The 22,837-nt window shown below is 35.7% G+C and overlaps 1 protein-coding gene across 1 annotated transcript in view; it reads right to left on the minus strand.

Moving 5' to 3' along the window:
- LOC132201615 (voltage-dependent calcium channel type A subunit alpha-1-like) overlaps positions 1-22,837 on the minus strand; it is a gene marked incomplete at its 3' end in the record, with an annotated part of 44,321 nt that overhangs the window by 4,201 nt on the left and 17,283 nt on the right. Inside the window, exon 2 of the mRNA XM_059627914.1 lies at positions 18,126-18,533. Coding sequence (XP_059483897.1) covers positions 18,126-18,523 — 398 coding nt within the window. The remainder of the gene's footprint in view (positions 1-18,125; positions 18,534-22,837) is intronic.

Below are 22,837 nucleotides of genomic sequence, written 5' to 3' on the forward strand. Positions count from 1 at the left end.
TTTTTAATGCATTTATTTTTACATATTTCTCACAGGTTATTTTGAAATAGTGTAAAGTATTTGCCAGTTTCTTGTTTAGAATTCTTCCAAAATATAGATAGATCTTTTCCTGGCGTTTTTTTTCTTTGCTTGACAAAACAATTGGTGTAAAATTTCAATTAGGTTCAAATCTACATCGAATATTAAGAATTGAGTTATAATCAAAGACTGATTAATTAAAGAATAATTAACATTTATTCACAAAGCTGTGCTATTAGTATTGCAGTTTAAATGAATTGAATTGACTATAATCATAGAAAATCATAGCTCTAATAATGATAAGCAGCGATGAAACTAAAATAGCCCTATTATAATGAAAAAACAGTGTCGATTAAATATAGGACGTAAATTATTATTAATATTTGAGTAATAAACTTAATTACTGTCAATATTTTCATTTTCTGCCCACTAAGGATTATCAAACAAAATTGAAAAAAATGAATTAATAAGTTTTATACTCGTGTTTATTTTTAAAATTTTGCAATCTTTGAATATATTAATCTTGAGGAGAAATTTGCTGATAATGATGATACATCAATAAAGAAAACTTTGTAACCAGATATTTTAAAAATCTGTAGAAGCCGCTATGGGCGGCAGCATGATATTTTATTTTGTGAGGCAAAAGCTGGTCGGACCATGTTGCATTTACATACAGTTTGTTTTGCCTGCTCTGTGTGTCGCTCTCTCTCGTTCTTGCTTACTTTTTAAAGGTCGACGTGCTCAGTCATTTGATCTTTATCTCTTATTCAACTCAAAACAATGGGCTAAATTCATTGTCACATGCAGTTTACAAAACGAGAGCCGCTCCAATGATTCGCCTTTGACATTAGGTAATGAATTACGACTGCTGTAATCGTCAAAGAAAGAACGAAAAAAATACGTCTGAAAGATTGTAAACGTCCTGATTTAATTTGCACATTTGAAAGAAAGTCCCGAGGGCTCGTTGGAGGCGAAAAAAATTCGTTACATACAAGAGAGGGAGAAAAGTTTGCGCTGTTTTCATAACGATAATCATCGGGGACAATTTCCAGCGGCATATTAAAAGGCCCCGTGGTTACTTGGCATAATTAAAGCGCAAACAAAAGAAAGCCTTTGCTCTGCTTTGGGGACGCCGAGGCTTTCTTTGCCTTTTCCGAACTCGCCGCCATTTTCGCCCACCTGTGAGGGCCCAAGTGCATGTTCTGCCCGTGATGGACGCCTTTTTAATTGCACCTATTAACATTCCGACGCACAAAACTTCGCCACGCGGTCCAATTATTATTACACACGCTCGCTGAAAACAGCTTACTTCAAATGAATGGCGAATGGCTCATGAAAGGCTTTCATTCAAAATCGTTATCTTGATTCTAGAAGCATAATTTTCATCATATTTATCGCAATTCCCGACATACTTGTTAAGAAAACGTGATTTAAGGTATGATTTATTTTGACAGCAATTTTCTTTTCTATTTCAAACGCGACATGAAGTAAAATTTTGCATTATGTATAAGGTGGTTTGAATGCAATCATGCATATTTTTAATTATTAATTATTTTAAAAAATAAATAAGTTTAGTATGCAATATTAAACTTTTTCTACGAGGAGCAACCTTTTTCATTTGGCCATTAGGAAATATTAAAAGTTTAATCTTGATAAATTTTCTCTGCGCTTAAAAATTATTTTTCACTTTATATTGTATTAATTCCCATTTATAATTACGAGTTAAAAAGGAAAATTGAGATTATTATTTTTGTCGTATTAGCTGTGTGGTATGTTAGTCTTCTAGTTTCAAAACAAAGATTATTTTCTCAATGCATTCCAGCATACTTGAAAGTCCATCATGCAAATAAAATGGGAGCAGCTCAATGGGTGATCCATTTTCTGCAGCAGAAAGTAGACCACTGGGTTAATCACGAGTGCATGCAACTCGGTATTCCATTTCACAACCAAAGGCTGCGTCATCAATTGTGCAGCACACACAACTTTTGCGCATAAGGCATACCACAGCAAATTATTTGAATTTATTATTTAATATATCTAAATTATTTTCATAAAAAAACTAGAGCAAAAGAGTATTTTTTTGTATAAATTACGTTGAAAGTTAAATAGGATGTGGATTTAATTATGTCTTGAATTAGTTTAAATAAATGGTAGAGCTTAAATTAAAATTCTCTATTATGTATGAATCATGTTATCAGAAAAATTACTTCAAATAAAATGAATTAATAATAAAAAAAAGTATGGAGATGAAACAAAATCCGGATCCCTCGGTAAGTAGATAAGCAAATTTATTGGTTTCTGTGTTTTAAGGAATCGATCTCTGTATCATGCAGAAAAAATAAATTTTCGTATCCTCACCGAGAAAACTGGATTTTATTTTCATCAAAAAATGAAAACTTTAAGTGCCAAAAGGTTTCACAACAACTTCAAGAAACTCTTAATAAATTTGTAAATATATTGTGTGCAATTTTACTCTGGTTTTATTTAGGCGTTTAAAAAAATATGCAATTTTCCATTAGCTACGCAGAATTTATAATTTATTTTTAAGAGGTTAAATACATGGTTTTACTCAGTTTTACTGAAACTGCGTGAGAAAAACTTGGCTTTTACGAATGAATACATACAAAAAAATTTTGGCTTTTATTTTTAACTAAGCAATTATTTTTCCAACTCCAAAAATTATCTTCTTTAGTCTCAAATATTAATAACTCGCAAATTAAGGCAACAGAGCAACAAAACTAGCCGGGATCATGATATTCATGATTTCGCTTAATTCCAGGGCTCTTCAGCAGGACCTGACTAATTAGATCAGAAACACACACCCATACTATCTATCAACAATTTGGAAAATATTCACAACTTTAATTCACCATTTTTGCATGAAAATTATTTTACTAGCCATTTGATTTATAGGATGTAAGTAAACCAATTGAATGCAAATTGACGATTCGGGGGCAAATTAAAGGGTTTGGCAAAAGGGGCGCTCGCCGGTCGGTGGGGCCGGCGGAGCTGCCGGATTGCGAAAGCGAGTGTACGGGGCAAAAGCAGCGGCGAACGGCACCGCGCGAGAACGAAGCAAATGCAGCGATCGATAATTCGGTTGGTGTGCTGCTGGTTGCCTGCCTGACAGAACCCCAGGCCTGCCCTGCTTACTCCCTCAGTCAGGCTGGCCCTTTTTGCTGCTCCCGCGCCACACACCGCTCAGACCGCCGGCCCGGCTTTCGCACGCGCCAAACGCCAGCAGATTGAGAGAAAGCGGACAATTGTGCAGAGATATACGTCATATTTGAATATGGTGCTTTTATTTTTACATAATGCATTGTCCTATTTAATGTTAAAGAGTTATTAACCCTCATATATGTTGAAATTTTTGAATGCGGTGCAATAAAATTAACAAAAAAAATTTTATAAACAATTTTGCTCAAAAAGTGCAGTAGATTGAGAAATTTTGAAATGTTGGAGGAAAGCCAAATTGGGTGACTAGATTCAGTTCAAAAAACATCTCAGTCTAAATGATTTACTTGCTATAAACCACAGATCATAAAAAGTAATGCTATTTTTTTTCAATTTCTAAAGGTTTAAATAAGTTAGGACCTTTCACAAAACAAAACTTTCAACTTTTAGTATTATTGAAAACGTTGAATTATTTTCATGATGAAATAATGAGTCACATTGTCATAATTTAAGAAAGGTTTAATGTATTATATGTTTTCAACTCTACTTTTTGTAGGTTCATTCGGATTTAAATTACGTTCTTGGATGTGTTCTTGATGAGCCATAATGGTTATTATGTGGATAAACTTTATTTTAAATTCAAAATTTATTTGTATTATTGTATAAAAAAAAATGCTTTTTTTCCCATTCACCAAATAATTTTAAGTTTGAGTATTCAAATGCAGCAAAAAAATCATCTTTAAACTTAAATTTCTAGTTTATAAAATTCATGATGAACATAAAAAAATTAAAATAGGAAGGATAGAAAAAATATCAAAATATCTTCATATCTTCTTATAGGTATCTAAAAAGTACAAATTTTAACAGAAATGCCTCCAATAAAAAACTAATTGCATACTTATTTAAAATGAGGCTACCCCATATTATCATTATTCTTCCTACAATCAATTAAGATGATATGCAGTCGGGATATAATGAAATTTTGATCACTCTAACTGGATGGATTTTAATTTATAAAAATTAATGAAATTTCTCTAAGAGCAATATTAAAAAAAAATAAGTTGTCCAAATTAACCAAAGTTATATTACGATGGAAATATAATTCTCTCTAAACTTGTTGCTAATTTTTGAAATAAAAATCTTTTATCATAATCACTCGGGTCAATCCTTGACTGGTTTTTTTAAATTTAATTTGTCAATTTCCTTTTTTTAATGTATTTTAATTTTAAAAAAATTCTTCAATCACGATAAAAGTCCACCATGTCTATAGAGCATCTACATTCTGTAAAAAATGTTCGACTTCATTTCGTAATGAGTCTGCATGTGCATCTCGTGTGGCTCCGCCGATCAATTTCCCAATGGAACCCCACAGACTGACTGGCTAAGTCATGTCGCGGCATTTTAGATTTCACAAGCGACGACTTGTCGCGCTTTTTTGTGTCCCACGATCAGTCTAGCCAGAGAGAGAGAGAGAGAGAGAGCTTTTTTCCGTCCGTCTCTTTTTTCAGAACTGGCGCCGCAGCCCGTCTGCTCGGCCAAAAGATTTTTTTTTCCGAAAAGCAAAAGTGATTTGGTTTCGCTAATTCACAAATCGGAGCGACGTCTTGCTGGACGAGTGAGAAAGCTGCGTGTAATAAGAGTAATGGGCGCGGCGAGTATTCAAATTCCAGCGCATCAATCACGACGGGGCATTTAAATAGACACCCTTTAAGGCTCGGCGCCGTGGCACAGATTAATACCCCTTTTGCACAAAAAGAGAGAGTCGCGTCGGAGAGAGGAAATGGAGCACGCAGTCCTAGGCAAAAGTTTGATTAAAGCGTCAGAACATCTAATTTGGGCTTGGAGTTTCCTTTGAAACCTTCAAATTTAAAATTTAAAAGTTTTAAATCACTAAACGAAACTCAATTATTTCAATTTACTAATTAGTTTGTTTCATTTTTAGATTTTTCACTGTTTCCTATGAGATTTATGTAAAACGCAAATTAGATTATTTAAAACTTTAATCAGTAGAATATTAAATTTTACTTGTGCTTTTCACAATGACTATTTTTAAATTTATTAACATAACAATTTATGTTTTTAATTATATTTTCAATTAATTTCTTTAATAAATTTTTATTTAACAGTTTTCTATCTCCTGTATGAGAAAAAATTTAAATTGTTAATTTATTTACAGCTATAAATAAAAGACTTACAAAAGTGTAAATTTTAGCAGTGATGCCACTTACTTTTTAGGACATGTGTTCTTCTCGTTTATTTTTAATTTATCACATTATATAACACTACACAATACAGCGGAAATGAAAAACAGAAATTAATGAATGACCAGAACTTTCCAATTCTGGGTCTGGAATAATTTTGCATAAAACAATTTAAAGAAACAGATTTGCTGTAAATTTGTTTCAGAGCTTTTTTGAGTGAGAAGTTTTTAAGTTTTGTTAATTTGTGCAACCGAGTGCAATTTTATTTTCTTCTAGATGAGGAAGTCAGTTGATTAGGCTAATAAAAGTAAAATAGCCCAATAATTTCTATTAAAAATTACTCGCTCTTTGTTCAAGGCAAATTTAGGATTAATTCGCAGCAATAGGTCTAGCGTCTGTTTCAGCTCAGACCTCTTTAGAGGCTTCATGTTACTGCGATTTTTCTCGCCATATACATAAATTCCACCATTTCTTCACATTTCCTCCACTAACTCTCTATCTTCCATGAAATAAAAGAGATATTTCATTTTTCAGATTTTAAGTGGAGATTTAAGTTGAGACTTAAAATAATGAAGCTAGAAAAAGCAGAATATAAATATTATTTAAATTTCGAAGGAAAAATCTATTCAGAGATTAATTTTTAATGATGTGAAATTTTCATTTTTTTAAATTTTTTTTTGCAGCTCAGTTGCTGCTCAACAATGCGTGAGCTCTGAGGGAATTCCGCAATTAATCGGACTAATGACGATCAGGGGGTGAGTGTGTGCGGGGGTTTGATGTGGCTGCACTATACGTGGGGCTTGCGAGTGTGTCGGTGGGTGGATTAGCCGGAGAAGCGGGCGGGGGTGGACAGAAGCGAGTGGGAAGAAGAGTGCAATTCATCACGGAAAGCAGCCTCATTTCGCGTTGGGTCGCGCGCCGAGGAGAAAAGTGTCCTCGAGACAGTGCGTAAGCACAATGCAGATGTGGTCGGCCAGACTTTGTGTCACCACTCGCGCGCGCGTCCCCAACTATTTATCCCGCAGCCACTCGCTCTTTCTCTCGACTCTCGCCCCAGCGACCGACCGACCGACCGACCCAGCGAGCAACCCCATTTTTCTGCAGCGCCAATTTATTGCGTCGACCGATATATATGCTGTTTTATTACTGCTCCAATGCGCCACCCTTTCTTTAATGGACAAACCAACCCCCTTTGTCTGCTGTCAGAACAGGGACGCGTGGGCGGCACGCATTAGTAAATACCAAGAGGGCCAATTAGGCCTTGTGCTCGACGCTCTTTGTTGTTTTTTCACCTAATGGGTGACTAAAGGCTTTTTTCATTTTTAAATTTTGTCCATAACCTTATTTTCCTTAATTTAAGTTTCAGACGCCTATGGTGTTTTTAATGTTAAGTTTAATTAATAAATTAAAAAAGTAAATTTTAATTAATTATGGAGTGCAAATATTTTTCTTGTTTATAGTATAAAAATATTTCATTTTTTTTTTGCATTCGGCAGGCTGTATGAAAATTGAGAGGGTGATTTAACTTCTGCAAATTTCTGATTGGCGAGAAATGTGTTTATATTTGCAAATTTTTTTAGTTATTTTGATATCACTTTAAGAAGCCTTTGGCTTGGCTTTGCCCTGAGTGAGGCTTTGTTTAAGTGCATCCAACAATAAAAAAAATTGAGAGCATATCAAGCCTTCAAAAATGAAAAACACAAAATGTTATCCAACAATCACTTTGTCCTAATGGATTGGTATACAGTCGCCATTGTTATACTATATTGATCAAAGTCCTCAAATTGCAACAATGGCGTCTCCTTACTAGCTTCCAGTATGCATACTTAGGTTGGGTAAACTTTTGAATTTCATTCTTTTGCTCCATATTACTTCAAAATTTAGAAGATTGTTCAGCAGTAAAACTCATTTCGTAATTCTCCTATTTTTTTTTTTTATGAAATTGTTATTATATTGATTGAATACAAGGTGATTGAAAAAAAAAATACATTTTATTAATTTATGCATTGACTAACTATAATTGTTGGTCTTTAAAAACGAACCATTCTTCATGCATACTGGATTTAGCTAATTATTTTGTGATTAATTACTTGGCTCTGCACGAAATTAATTGCGTTGTGGGAAAAAGTTGTGTGCAAGTTGCTGAATCATCCGCAGGTCGAGTCTTTTGAACGACTTAATTATTGATTGGGCGTGCAACAGCTGGCCCAGGAAAATATTATGTGCATACTATAAATCGAGGCCGGCGCGCGTTTGCCGCCGCCAGCGGTGGTAATAATTTAACCCTGCATCGTGACAACGTCCGCAATTGAAAGGCCTGAAAATGCCCAACCGTGGATTGCATTTCACGTCGGTTACAAAGTTGGCTTGCCAGAGTAATGGCAACGGCGCTGCTCAATCATTTGCGATTTTCCGGACAGAAATAGCGCGTTTGATGACGCAAATTGTGGTTGTTTCGGAGTGGTTATTTTTGCTTTGACGGGAATTCACTGGAATCGGCCATTATCATACGCCGAGATTTTTTATTTTTCTGACAGTGTCAGTTGAAATAAAAATCGGTCATGTTTACAAGATAAAGATGTTTGTAATTTGAAAAACAAAATGATTTTCAATCAAATTTCAACATTTTAAGCATTTTAATAACTAAGGCAGCAAAATTTGGTAAAATGAAGGAAATTCATGAAGATTACTGGAAGTTCTCAAATGAAAAATTTTGTCAGAAACCCCTCTTTTGTGAAAATTTTTAAAATTAATTATGTATCTTGATTAATTTGTTTTCCAATCGTTTTTGAATTCCATAGATATGCTAACTAAAATTTTTTAAATAAACAAGTCCATTTATTCTACCCAAAAATAATGTCTCCAAAATGATTTTCCTGAATTATACAATAATATTTCCAACATATAAATGTTTCCAAACCAAAAATTGATTTTTGTTTCCTACGATTTAAATTTACGATTACAAAGCAAAAAATCACAAAAATTTAAATTCTAAGTTCAAAGGGAATTTGTGCAAAGGGCTGTGCAATTATGATGCGGCATGTGAGAGAGCAGAGGAAAAAGGCGAAACACGTGATAAAGATCAAAAAGCAGTTTAGCTGCTTTTCCCCAAGCGACGAGATTTAGTGAGTGACGCAAAAGTAGGCAAACCGCAGTACACTGGCACCCTCTGGGAAGGGGGTGGGTGGCGGACCAGCGGATTACATATTTGCGAGTGCGCGCGCGTTTCGCGGGCCAGACACACACACACGGCATTTCGCTCATTTGGCGAAGCCAGAGCAAATTTAACGCGCGACATTACCGTTCTCGCTCGGCTTGTCCCTTTGTGAGGGCGCGAATTTGCATGTTGTTGCATTACACGTTTACGCCTGCCTGCCCGCCCTTCGCAGCGCCCGACAAGAAAGGCACCAGTTGATATGCAACCCGCGCGTGTCGTCTCAACTAGGACGACGTGCAGCAACCACCCTTCTTTGCGCGCACTGCCTCTTTATTCCGGCAATTCCGGCCACCGAATCCAGCTTTTTACAAGCTGGAAATTATCTGACCTAAATTGCGCTGATCATGAAAACAATAGAATAAAGAAGTCATGAACGAGTCAATGAAGAGGAGAAAAAATAGGAAAACAAGTATAGATTTAAGTAAAGAGATATCAGAATTTAAGGGGAAAAGATAATTGAATAAGAAATACTAATTTAATTCATTACTTTTTGGCTGCAAATAAAATTTTATGATTTTTTTAGTAATGAAATTTGCTTCCTATCGCTATCACATCTTGAGAATCTGGAGATTAAACAGAGAAATAAAATGAAAGTAAAACCTGCGAATACATGAATTAAAGTGATAATTTATACTACCGAGTTGCACATTTTATCAGTGTAAAAAACAATTACTGAGCTGATCCAATTACAATAAAAAAAATCACTGCACTTCAAAAGCTCAAAACTTCATTGGCTTCTCTTTTTATTCTCTGTATTGATAATATTGTTTGAAGCATACAACAGCACAAAAAATACTAAACAAAATTTAAACTTATATTTTTATTAAAATTATGTACAAATCTAATTCATTAATTCATTCTAATTTATTCATGTTTTATATATTTTTTAAATATTCTTTTTGCAAATAAAAGCAGCCAGATTTTAATCCCTTTACCAATTCAATTAATTTGAGCTTTAAAAGGTATTAAATTAATAACAATTTAGGATTGTTGTCATCAACAATTATTATCAAATCTTAATATCACAGAAATGAAATTTTACTAAAATTTAATTGGTTGTTTGTAAATTTCTTATTAATGTGTAACATAATTATTTCATATTTTTTTTTAAATTTTAAATATTAATATTTCAATAAAAAATCTATTGGTTTTACAGAAGGTGTCTGGAACAAATTCGTGTTTAAAAACGAAACCTGTAAAAACGTTTTTTGAAATAGTTGCCATTAATTTAGATAATATCACGATTAGTGATAAACGTAGGGGGTTGTCTGATAGTGATCTAGAGAGTTTCGTTTGAAATAAATATATCGTCATGGTGGAAAGCGAGAGGAAACGCGACAAAAGTCGCGACGACGGCGCTTGCGGAAGATTTGGGGCCTGGCTGGGAAATAAATCAAGGCGCGGGTACACGATTCACGTCAGCGGCACAACAAGTACGCGGGCGGGCGGTTGGGCGGGCGGGCAGGCGCCAAGTGATTCATGCACTTTTCCTGCTTTCCGCAGTGATTGCTGGAATGTGGAAAATAATCGATTGCACCGTGTGCCGGCTCCACTGCACCACAAACATGTTTTCGCCCCGGTGTGTTTACTCACTGCGAGTTATTGATTTTAAAATTCGTCGCTCTGCTTGGGGTGTACTGTGTGTGGTGTGTGTGAGTGAGTGCAGCAGCATAAAAAGCAGCCGTGGGAGGGAAAGTGTAACGATTTATGTGGAGCAAATGCTGCAACAAAACCACTGCGCCTTGGGGGACTGTCTTGGAAATTTTTTCATTTTAAAATAAAAATTGGAAATAATGCATAGTTGAAATTTGTTTGCTTTTTAAATTTTTAATTAGAGCAATGCAGTTATTTAATAATAGAAACTCTATGATAATTTCGTGATTTTTTTTTTATAGAAAGGGGAAAATAGGAGATTAATATTTTTTGAACTTTTTTTGTACCATAAATTCCCAAATTCACTATTTAAATGAGGTTTGAAAATCGGCTAGATTAACATATTTAATGAAAAATCGCTCATTTGGGAATATTTTAGACTTCCCTACGGACTTCTGTTTTGAAATTAAAAAATTATCCATAAGTTCACATAATTTCCCCCTTGAAAAATAAAAGTAATTATACATTAAGCAGACTAAAATAACAATTTTTTTTCTTATAAAAAAATATCAATATAGGCGTTTACGTCATCAAAATTAAACAAAATTTCTAAAGTGCAATTAGATAAGAAAAAGGGAAAAAATTCTGATGAAATTTTAATTTTTCGTGACTATTTTCAACTAACGGAATTGCAATTGGAGTAATATTAAGGAACTTTGGGCGGCATTCGGGTAAATCTGTGTCTCTTTTCCAGCTCTTTTGTTGGAGAAAGCCAAAGCAGAAGACACAACACGCTCGATAAATGCTAAATAATTGACGCGTTGGCCCAAGTTTTATCGCAAGCCGTGCGCTAAACATAGAGAAAGCAGCATGAATATTTTAGCTGATGAATGAATCGCTGCGAGTGCGAAATGGTACATATGTATGTATATCGGTACATAATCGTGACGCAAGATGCAACCCTTCAGGGGCCGCCCAGAGCCATTCATAAATTCGGCAACGCGAGAAAAAATGTTCGGACGAGCAGCAAAAAATGGCACAGGGCTAGGAATTTTAAGACGAATGAATTAAAATTTGAAAAGGGAGCCAGAAAATCGTGCACTAACCTTAAAAGCCATAAATATAAAAGACGCCATATTGGTGAGTGGTTTTTTCAAAAGAGATAGCAAGCGAGGAGAGAAGAAACACCAACTTCTTCTGTTTTTCTTCTTGTTCTTCTTTTTGGCAGCTCACTGATTGCGAAAACCGAAGCACTAGGTTTATTTTTTTTTCAAACCAAAAAAAAATATATAAAAAAAAAACTATCCTGGATGGAGGGCTGGCTGGGGCTGAAACCAACGGGGAGGAGAACCAACTGGCACTGCGAACCGAGCGGTCGCCAAAAGTGTCCGAGCTGAATCCTTCTTCTTCCTTGGTGTGTTCCTTTTTTCTTTTTATTTCAAAATTCGAATACGAGGAGGGTGAATAGAGTAGAGAGATAGAGAGACGTGTCCTGGAGAACGGGGTCGGAAAAACGGAGGCCGTCGGTCTAACTCAGTGCTGGTGCCTCATTTGGAGTTTGGCGAAAGAAAAACACGCACACACACCATTCCGGGCGGGCCGAATCGGCCTGGTCCGAGACATTTCGACCGACGCATAGATGGGCAGGCCGAAAACTGTGTCACCACCACCGAGCACTACCACTTTCGCACCACTTTCTTGCTTTTCTTCACTGGCCGCCGCCCAAGTGCTCGGCCGACGCTCGCGGCTCGGATTGGCGCCGAACTGGCCGACGAACAGACGGAACTGGGTCCTTTTCACCGCCACTCACTCCAGCAGCTTCTTGCCCAAACCAGCCATTCTCTCGGCTCGTTAGCCCCTTCGTTCCTGGGTCGCCATGCAAGCATACCAACCACCTTGCTTGGCAAAACACTGAAAATCAATCGCCAGCGCGCCACCAGCCTCGCTCCCTCTTCTGCCGCGCTCTCCAGTTCTGCTTCCCTTTGTTGACAATTTTGCTTCTTCTTCTAATCGGACTTGCCTTCTTTTTCTCCAAACACAACAATTGATTTCCGAAGAGGCCTACTTGTGCTTCTCTTCCTCCTCACTTGCTTTCTCTGCTTGAATCAGAATTGATACAAGAAATATCTGTTTGGGATGGGTTTTGAGAACGCCTGTGAAATCAAGACTTATGCAACCCGTTCGACACGTCGGTCCAGATGATTGCCTATTTCTGAAACTTCAGTTAGCCACTTTCTGAATTTAAATTGGTCAAAATTCTGAAATTAATTATTCAATTGAAATATAAATGTTTCAATTGCCAGCAAATTTACCTGCAATATCTTTTACCGGAAATTTGGCTATTTATTTAATTAACAAAAAATTCTGATTTTTCTCAATTTTTTTTTTTTTATATAATTCCAACATAAGTATAAAGATTGAGAATTAAACTAAATATTATATATAAGCATTTTGGTTTAAATTGATTGTAAAAATTGGCAGTTTTAGTCAGAAATTGGTGTAAAAAAACTTATATTTATCCAAAAATTGAAATTAAATTTTACAGTGCAAATTTTCCAGAATTTTCCGTTCTTTTCAGTACGAAATTGGCGCGGGAATTGCGGCGGAAAAGCGGGAAAACAGTGACTAAATCGAGATGTTGGTAGAACTTTCGTGGGACAGAACTCGGCTACGGCTGCGTTGCCATTTCACCACTTTTCAGCACTTAGACTTGCCCTACTGCATTCAATAAATTTAATTCTTATACATGTGTCCAACTTTCACGTTCCTGCTCAGACGAGCATCTCGACTTGCTTTTTTTTGCCCTCCAAGTCGCTTAATGCACTTAAGAGCCTGTCTAATTAGGCTCGCTGGCGCAATTTGCTTCGTTTAACTTTCCCCGAATCTAATTGGGAATCGAGACACCGAAGTGAAAAAAAGATTTCCTCAACAAAAGATGTTCAAATACTTGAACTTTTCCAGTGCAGAAAAATCAAACAAAGGAATGAAAAAGCCAAATATTGATCTGTTTTGCTAAATTTTTATTCGTGCCCGCAAAATGGATTTAAAAATAATTATTTCCCCAGAGGTATTTAAAAAAAGGATTCTGGTGATTTAAAATTTATGCTCCGACCTACAAAAATTATCTAAATAATTATAAAACAGATTTTTTTTTTTTGGAAAATTCGTAAATTTTTGCTGCTGCTAAAAAAATATTTTCAGAATTGCCTTTGCTTTTGCTTTGAATAATTTGAATTCGAATTTGAGCAAAGTGGTGCTCATTTGAAACTGGAGGATACATCAGCAGCTCATTTAATAATTGTTTATAATTAATAAGGTTGAGCTGCGCGAACACGTCTGTCTATTAAAGTTGGCAGTGGAAATGGAGCGAGGGGTTGCGGCGCAACTAGTGCGCACCGCCACGACTCAGAGGGCATCAGCCGTCGGCGAACGGGTCTCCGGAAAAGATGAGCGCGGCGCTGAAAGCGGTCGGGAAAGTGGCGCTGGCGTCGCGGTGGCGCCAAAGGCAACCGCGTGCGCCCGGCGGAAGTTCATCAGCGATAAGGCGCCGCGGCAATTATACACACACCCATACACCCCAGCGAGAAGTCGGCGAAAATATGATATTGAATAAAGTCTCACGGAAAACGCCTCGGGCTCGACAGATTTGCCTATTGATAATATCGACCGTCATTGCTCCATTTCGCGCGCACCGCTGACAAAAGATCTCATGCGCTCGTCAACACAGTTTCCTTCGATGCGACTTTGCAGAAAATGACTTCTTGATGGGGCCACAGACTATCTCGATTATATCATTTCCCCTCTGAAAAACACAACCCCAATGATGTTTTGGACTGGTGCCTTTTTTAAACAAAATCAATCAATTTGCTTTTGTTTGTATGTTTGTTGATGTCGCAATTTACTATTTCTTTCACTTCTGCTTTTCTTTAAAGTTAATTTTAGTCATGACATTAGATTAAAGCAGATTAAAGTGTCTTTTGGTTCAATTGTAGACATGGAATATAAAAAGATACAAACTTAAAATAAAATAATACTTAAAAAGCGCATCTTGTTAAGTAATTAGACTGATGAAAAAGTCTCTTACAGAAGACTCTTTAGATTTGAGTTCAATTTAAGGTAGTTATAATCTTCTTTTATCCAAAAATTCATAGTTCAGATAAAATTTAATTTAAAAATATTTCTTCTACTTAAAATACAAATATTTAATATCTTGTTCTATTTATTTATTAAAAATATTTTCAGAATTTGTTTTTTAGCAAATTAAATATTTATTTTTCTGATTACTTTTGGCTAAAATACGGAAATAATTAATTATTTTAATATGAATAATAATTTAAAAGATTTGAATGTTTATTTTACCACTCTACAATTTAGTTCAAGAGTAAAAAATGTATCAAAAAATAAAAAAAAATAAAAATGCATAGCAATAGCACAAATTTGTCATTAAGTGAATAAATAAATCTATATGATAATATATTTTCCCAGAATTTAAAAATTAAAAAAAGAATGCGACTGGCCCCTTGAACTTTTTACACATATTTTATTTGGAAACAGAAATATTAGAAAGATGTTTTTCTAAACTATTTCCATAGTTGAAATCACCTGCAAACTTTTCAAAAGTGTTGTTGGTTAAAAGTTCTTTCGTCATGTTTCCCTATTTTTGTACCTTTTATGGAAATGAGTTTTTGCATGAAACTAGCGAGAAAAAAAATCGATATTTAATTCGAGAAGTGCCGTAATTGGCCGGCAAGTATTGCAAGTGGCGGCGCTTCACTTCTGCAATCTGAGCAGAGTCTCTTTAATAAAAAGCTGAAAGCAAAACCCATCGGCAGCTGCCGCGCTGCTGCTCTAACTCTCAATCAGGTCTTTGTGTGTCGCCTTCAAAGCACATCCTCCCTCCACTCTCCAGCCGCGATCATGTTAAGATAATTGCCAGCGGCCGCCAACTTCAAAAATATGTGCCATGCGATTCACAGCCGATTGATCAAACCTTCTGAATGCCGGCACATGCTTTTTATAGAACCACAGTCTCACTTTTAATATTTTGTAAATATTAGAGTTGCAATAGTTCTATAAATATACTTTCAAATTTTGAAGAATGGAAGTATTTTACAAAAGAATATATCTCATAGATGTAGAAACAATTGAAAAGACATTCATATATTTGATTTCATTACAAAGTGAATTATTAAAATTCTTACTTAGTTTGCTATTTACTTATGTCTTGATAAGAATGCTGAATTTTAATAATTAGGTACTGTGTAGACGTGGACTAGTGCAGTGAGTGCAATTTAGCATGGATTTAAAGTTAAAAAAAAATAACGATTGCCCACATTAGAGAATAAAAAGATTATTTAAACATTTATTTTAATTTTGTTTTAAATTTATATATTTTTATATAGATATATAATACAAAAATTATAATTATATGGCAATATAGAGCCCTATTTTATTAAAATGATATATGCATTTTAACCTGCTGATTTTAATTTTCGGCTTCTTCCGCATACATTTTACAATTGTTTTCAAAATCGTGCCACCAGTAAAAAATGTTTGCTCTTTAATTTTCTTAGAATCAGAATCTTTAAAAAAAGAGAGAAACTTTGCTTTAAATTTAAATAATTTTGGTATTCTTTTGAGGGAAAATAATTATGTCATTCTCTTCAATAAACCTCAAATTATCTTTCAAACCAGATAGAAAAGCTAACATGGATGTTATTCTAAATTTTTTGCTATCCATTTCCTCTATATCGATCTACAATGGAGTAGAGAAGCGATTCCAAAATTCTCGCCATGTTAGTCAGGGTATTAGAGATAACCATGAAAAATGTGCCTCGTTTTACGAGTGAAGCAAATCATTCGCTTCGCGAGCCAATATAAATAAATGCAAAATCATTCCGGCTGGAGGCCGTCCAATTTTCAGGCCAATTTTTCGTACAACGAAAATCGTTGCGCATCATTTCGCGGGGTTGGTTGATCCAAAAAATTCTGAAGCTGGGGTAAAATAATAATCCCCTCTTGGTTATCCAAAGGAGGAGCTTCGCAACAAAATATAAGCACTCATGTGTTTGTGTTTTTTCCTCGTCTTCTTTTCATCCGAGCAATGGAACAAAAGTGAAATTTCATATTTTAGCCAAAAGAACTAGGCAGAGCAATTTCCATAACGGCGGCCGAAGCCAATTTTTTCCGCCGCCAAAGTATGAATTTTGATGGCGAAACCATTCAAGAGGGTGCGCGAGGGGCATCCGTGAGGGGAGCGCAGCAATCACCGCTCCAGATAATTACTTTAATTTGGCACCAACCCGCCTCCGTTTAAATGTTCGCCGAAGCAGAGAAGCGTCTGCTCCTTGGCATAATTATTCCTATTTTCTTTCTGCCGAGATCTGCATAACGCGCGCACACTTTTAGTGAGTCGTAAAAATTCTCGCAAATGTTGTTTGCTGGAGAATCGGCCGGCGGGACGATTTGCTGCTCTCTCGCGGACAGGCAGGCTGGAATGGCCGACTTTGCAGATGCCTGGCGAGCAATTTTATGCCGGAGACTGCGCTTCATAAAATTTATACACCGGAGAGGCGACGCAGATTGACCGCATTTTACGCGTTCATCACTCGAGATGAAGAAGAAAATGAGAGCAATTTAATGATAAGTTCGCAAAAGCTCAGTATTTTAACCACAAGAAATGGTTCAACAAATATCGCATTGGAATAAGAAATTTTTAAAGATTTAACTTGCGCTTACAATTAATAAATTTTGTTTTATAATTAATTTGAGGGCAGATTACTAAAAAGCCTTCAAAATTTCTTTCAGTGAAGTGTGGAGCACTTAAAAAAACTATTGACGAGAGTTATTTTAGAAACTTTTTCTAGTTGGCACCGAAAAAGATTTTAATTATAAGCTTTTTAAAGATAATCAAATTTACGTTTTTTTTATTTTGTATGATTTTTTTCTACGAAATATAAATTTTTGGAGCATTTTCTTTATCAACTAATTTAAGCTTAAAATATGACATTTCACCGAAGATATGACAAAAAATATGAATTTTATAAACGATTTCTGAAAACTAAACTGAACTATCTGAACTAAAATTCTTTTACTATGCAACCTGCTTGACATTCTTGTACGATAAATTGCATTGATCAATACAAAGAGTGCGGTTTTGGGCAAATTCTGGACACGCCCGTCGTGCGGGTTGCATTTTTTGAAATCCAAACTTTGGCAAAACCATCTAATATTGAGACCAAAGGGACCTCCATGCCTTCATTGTGTTTGCAATCTTATAGAAATATAATAGATTTAATGTTAAAAAAAAATGGATTATAAAGTTAAAAAAAAAAAATTGCATTAAACATTACATTTGGTAAACTTTATTGTACGTTTGAGATGGACTGGCGTTTAATTTCTCTAGAATTGAGAAAACGTTTCCACTTTAGGGCAAACGTCATTAAACGGCCGGGCCGTAAAAAGTCGACGCTTCATTAAAATTCGCACAGAATAATCCTCTTAATTTTAAGAAAATTCTGCAGGCCAAGCATAGAATTATAAACGAGTGGCAAAGCATGTTTGTTTCCACTAACGTATGAGTGTGAAAATTTTAAGCCGCTTATGCAAAAACCAAGTGCAATATAAATATGATTAACTTGCGGAAAAAGCAAAAGTCGAAAAGATAATTATAAATTCCGCATGCTCTCAATTAATCCAAACTCGTGCGGAGAAACGAGATACTCACATAATATTTCCGAGGTCCATGATAAATTACTTTAAAAAAAGTCTTTGGGGGTCACACTGGGCAGTTCCGACGAGTTTCACATTTTGCGGCGGCGGACACACATCATATATTGCAGAAGAAGAAGAGAGAAGGGAAAATTGGCGTGTACACTTTGGACTTGGTTTCGCGCGAGACTGGCGGGGGCAAGAATACTTACATGATGTCACCCAATTTCAAACGCGACTGGACGAGGGCGCATGTTTTTTGGTCACCTTCCGTGACGGCCCTTCTGCGGCGGTAGCGAGGCGAGCTAACTTCAGGGATGGAGAGGCGCACGTGCCGCTGCTGCAGACTGCCCCTGCCAGATGGCAACCCGCTCGACGCGTGCTCGGCGCCGAGATTCGCGAGACCGGACACAGGTGGCGTGCTGGCGCCGGCCGGCGCCGCCGAGAAGACACTCTGGCGCCGCGACGACGGCGTCGTCGCCAGGGGGGTGGTCTGCTGGGGGTGGTGGGGCCATTCGCCGCTCTGCAAAGCCGACTTGAGCACCGACGTGTTCGGGGTGCTGCCGCGCCGACGGTTGCTCATGTGCCGACCCGCCACCCCACCCAACATGCTTCCGCACCTGAAACACACAACACAATAATTCAGTTGTTGCACGCATTTGATTTATTGCTAACTTCAAAATTTCATTCACCAGCAGTTACAAGATATATTTTTTCTTTGAATTAAAATGAGGGAAACATAACAGGAAAATAATGGATTTAAGAATGCAGTATTTTTTTATATAAATAATATTAATATTCACTTAATTACAACGGTTAATTGATACTCAATTTTGCTGTTTTCAGGTTCTCATAATGGGGGTTTTTTTAATCACATTAGCGTTAAAAATTTATGCCTGTCTTTTTGTCTGAACATTTTAAAACAAAAAGTTTCACCTCTTGAATCTCCATTTCCAGCATAAATCATCCCCTGACCCCTAAATTCCCGATCAAAATAAAAATAGAGCTCCAAAAGAGACATTTACAATGGAAAGTGATGAAAAGTGAGACACTCTATTGAACACTTTCTTGGAGTATAATACATCATTCTTCATAATTTCATTTCAAAATTTTAAATAAAGTAGAATGACGTGTTTTTCTACCCTAATTTTTTATGCTTGGAAAGATAAAAAATAAAAACTCTTTACAGGAAACAGTAAAGAGTTCAACCAATGCATTTTCATTTTATTTTTGATTAAATTCAACTTTAAACAAATTACTCTTTGTCCTATGTTACGCGGTCATCTACAGTTAAACACACAAAAAGTGATTTCTGCTGCTATTTTTAAATGTCATTTAAGTTATTTACTATTTTTGTTAATATTATATCAAAAAAGATAAATAGATCATTTTTATTTACAATTTTTTTCATTTTTTAACTTTTATTTAATTAACAACTTTTTTATTTTTTAATTGTACTTAATAGAGTTATAAATTGATTTCTTGATTTAACTACACTAACTGCAGTGATTGCCTTGATATCATAAACACATTTTTTTTTTTAAATTATTAAATTTAGATTCCCTTCAGATTACCAATTTATTATATATCATCAAACAAGAAATTAATGGGAGCAGAATTTGGTTGAAGATTTGTTGATTTTAAATTCACCGTTTCTATTTCATTTTAAAATTTGACTCCTCTAAACGAATTGTTATTCTTACTATTTATCAGAAATAGTAATCAACACAATAAATTAATAAAAACACTTAACTTCCAAAAGATTTACTAAAAGAAAGTAATGGTTTTAAAAGGACTTTTGTAGCCTTTAAATACCTTTCAACACCTTGGCGTATCAGACCGAGGTTTTTAAATTTTATTGCTCTTGCAAGACATAAAAGACCGGAATAAATATTTGTCATCAACACTACTTCTTTATGGTTTAGGGAGCGTATAAACGGCGCGGCGAGTTGGTCGCAACTTTAATGGATATTTTATTATCTTTGGCTCGTAAGAACTTTGCGATCGTTTGTGTGTGGCAAAAATATTCCACGTGCGTCCAGCAGCAGGCATTGCCATTTTATTACGCAGAGGCGCGTATCGCTAACTATAAGTGCAGCGGCGATCGAGCGGCTCAAATGAGGAACAATGCGAAAATCGATGAGCGCGCGGCCGCGAAAAATGCGATCACCAGCGGCAGAAGCAGCAAGACGGCGGCGCTCCGCAAATCTCGGCCGCCGCACTCATTTCCCTCCGCCAGACGTCAAAACACGGAGCAGCGGAGGGATGAGTGTTTGAGAGGAAAGTCGCAATCAACCTAAAACTTTCTGCCTTGTCTCTCCAACTCCACTGCTGACAACCAGTGGGCCAACTCGCTGCGGAAAATATTAATGAAGACTAGATTTCCCGCTTTTGTGAGCAAATAAAACATTGAGAGAGTCGAAAAAGAAACAATAAAAGAGAAGGAAAGCTTTTCTAACAAAGAATGGCAAGTGATATTTTTTCACATATTTTAAACTTAAAACCATATCAGACATCTAAACTAAAGAATTTCAAATTAAAAAAATAAAATAATTAAAGCAATAAGTTGTCTTTCAAATTAGGTCCTGTTGTGCCCCATATATAAATAATTGCCAGTATTTAATATTTATACAATTTTGGGATTTAATTTCATTTTTTAAATATATATTTCTAAAATTCAGCTTTAAAATCATGACTCGCAGGAAGGTTAGAGTAAAATCAGTAACAAATTCTTTCAATGCTTGTTTCAATAAAGGAGCAGCGTAGGAGGAAATTCAGTTTGAATTTGAAAAATTATAATTAATTAGAATGCGAAAACATTATTTTTAGCTCAATTTTTATCAAGTTATGACTGCGATTTCAGATGTTGATAATAATTGCTAACATTACAAGCTACTTTTGCAAAGAAAAAATGAAAAAAATAAAGGAAAATTGACCCCCAAAGGCGACCTGCGGTCTGCTGGTACTTTAAAAACCTAGGGTTTTGTCGTTCGTGTCCCAACTAAAACTAAGTGGAAGGAAATCATAAAAATATTAAAAATAAATGGGGAGAGTTTAATTTTGATAAACAAAAACTTTTACATATAAATCCACCTCGAGTGTTACTTTTCAATTAGCAGCTTCCTTTTACTTTAAATTTGAAGTTACCAAATGAATTAAAAACTACATTTAACATTTCGTTTTACCGTTTGCGTTTGAATCTTAAAGCTTCTTTTCTTTCAATGGGGCCGTTTGAGAAACTAATTTACTAGAAAAGCACTTTCTTGCGTAAGTAAAAGATTTCTGGCGATTGGTTTCTTGGGCCAGAAAGTGAGTTTCTGGTGAATTAGTTTTTCGCGCAAGAAAGTTAGTTTCTGGTTTATTTATTAATTTATAAGTCCTGTACATTTTATTACGAATTATGCGCGTAGATTGGATTTTCCTTTTTTTACAATATTGCCATATCATACATCTACGCCGCCACCGCAAATTTAACCACCTGGTCATGCTTAAGGTCATGACGTCTGGTTGTTATTTATTTTTAATATTAATATATTTGTTTACTGTGCTTTTGAAATGATTTTTTTACTCTAAAAAAATCTAAATGAGAATTTAATTTTATTTTTAAATTTAGAATCAGTGCAGATCTCGTGCAAAAATGTCACAGAAATGGTGCAAAACCGGTCCAGTTGCTCTGCAATAGTTCTACACCAGTTCTGCACCATTTCTAAACCAGTTCTGAACCAGGGGTCAAATTAATGATAGAATGGTTCCATTTCCATGACTTTTCATTTTCCATGCTTAACCATTCTATTTCGTTGCCTTTTTCAAAAAATGATTTATATTTTGCAGTCATTCCATTTATAATTCATTGTCATGGCGTTTGTTATTATTATTATATTAATCTATTGTTTACCGTGCTTTTGAAATGATTATTATTGTTGTTTATTCTACTCAAGTCATACATGAAAAAAAAATTGATTTGGAAAAAATGAGCAGAAAGGGTATCACAACTAGCAGAGGTCTGCTAAAACGCCCGACATCAAAAAGAGATCGGCCACCGCGTGAACCGGTTGATAATTAATTTTTTTTTTGTCAGGAAATTAGTTTTAAATTTAATTTTATTTTTTATTCTCATCCAGCACAAATCTTATTTTAAACAACGAAATATGAGTCACATTAAGAGCAGCTTCGCGCGTTGGTTTAAACGTGACATAATAATTGGTAATTGGGCTCATCACGGCGCTAAATAACAGAGTGCTGGCGAAAATGAAAATTCGCAATTATGGTGATGACGAGCGCGCGCGACAGAGAAGCTGAGGACACAAAAAGAGCGACCGGCAGCAGATTGGAGTAGATTAAAAAGCGGCGGCGAGAGAAAGAGGACAAAGCGCGTGTTTCACGTCCTCGGGCTCAAAGCAGGAAATTGCCGCACACGCTCCCTCCTCGGAATGGATTAACTGCAGACGGTCTTCAAAGTGGCAGTGCCTCGGTAATGACGAGCCGGGCACACAAGATGGATTAATTAAATGCTTAATCAAACAGACAGCACGCTGACAATAATCTCTGCCTGAGTAACTTTGCCCGAAACAGACACGTGGACGCCAACTCATTTGATATAAAATGTGGAATATTCAAAAAATTTCACACATCAAAACTTAAAATGTCTCAAAATTGTCAACTAGAAGCACTGAGTTGATAATGCATTAATGAGCATGCAGCGGCATGCAGGTTTAAGTAATCTTATTAACGACTCCTTATTGATAAATTTCGGCCCGAAATTTTTCAACCTGTTTGATCCAACTTTGGTCAAACTGTTGGATCAAACTTTGATCAAACTGTTGGATCAAACTTTGATCAAACTGTTGGATCCAACTTTGATCAAATTGTTGGATCCAACTTTGATCAAACTGTTTGACCCAACTTTGATCAAACTGTTGGATCA

The sequence above is a fragment of the Neocloeon triangulifer genome, unplaced genomic scaffold, assembly GCF_031216515.1.
Source record: "Neocloeon triangulifer isolate White Clay Creek 2 clone unplaced genomic scaffold, ASM3121651v1 ptg000014l, whole genome shotgun sequence".
In the NCBI taxonomy this organism is placed as follows: Eukaryota; Metazoa; Arthropoda; class Insecta; order Ephemeroptera; family Baetidae; genus Neocloeon; species Neocloeon triangulifer.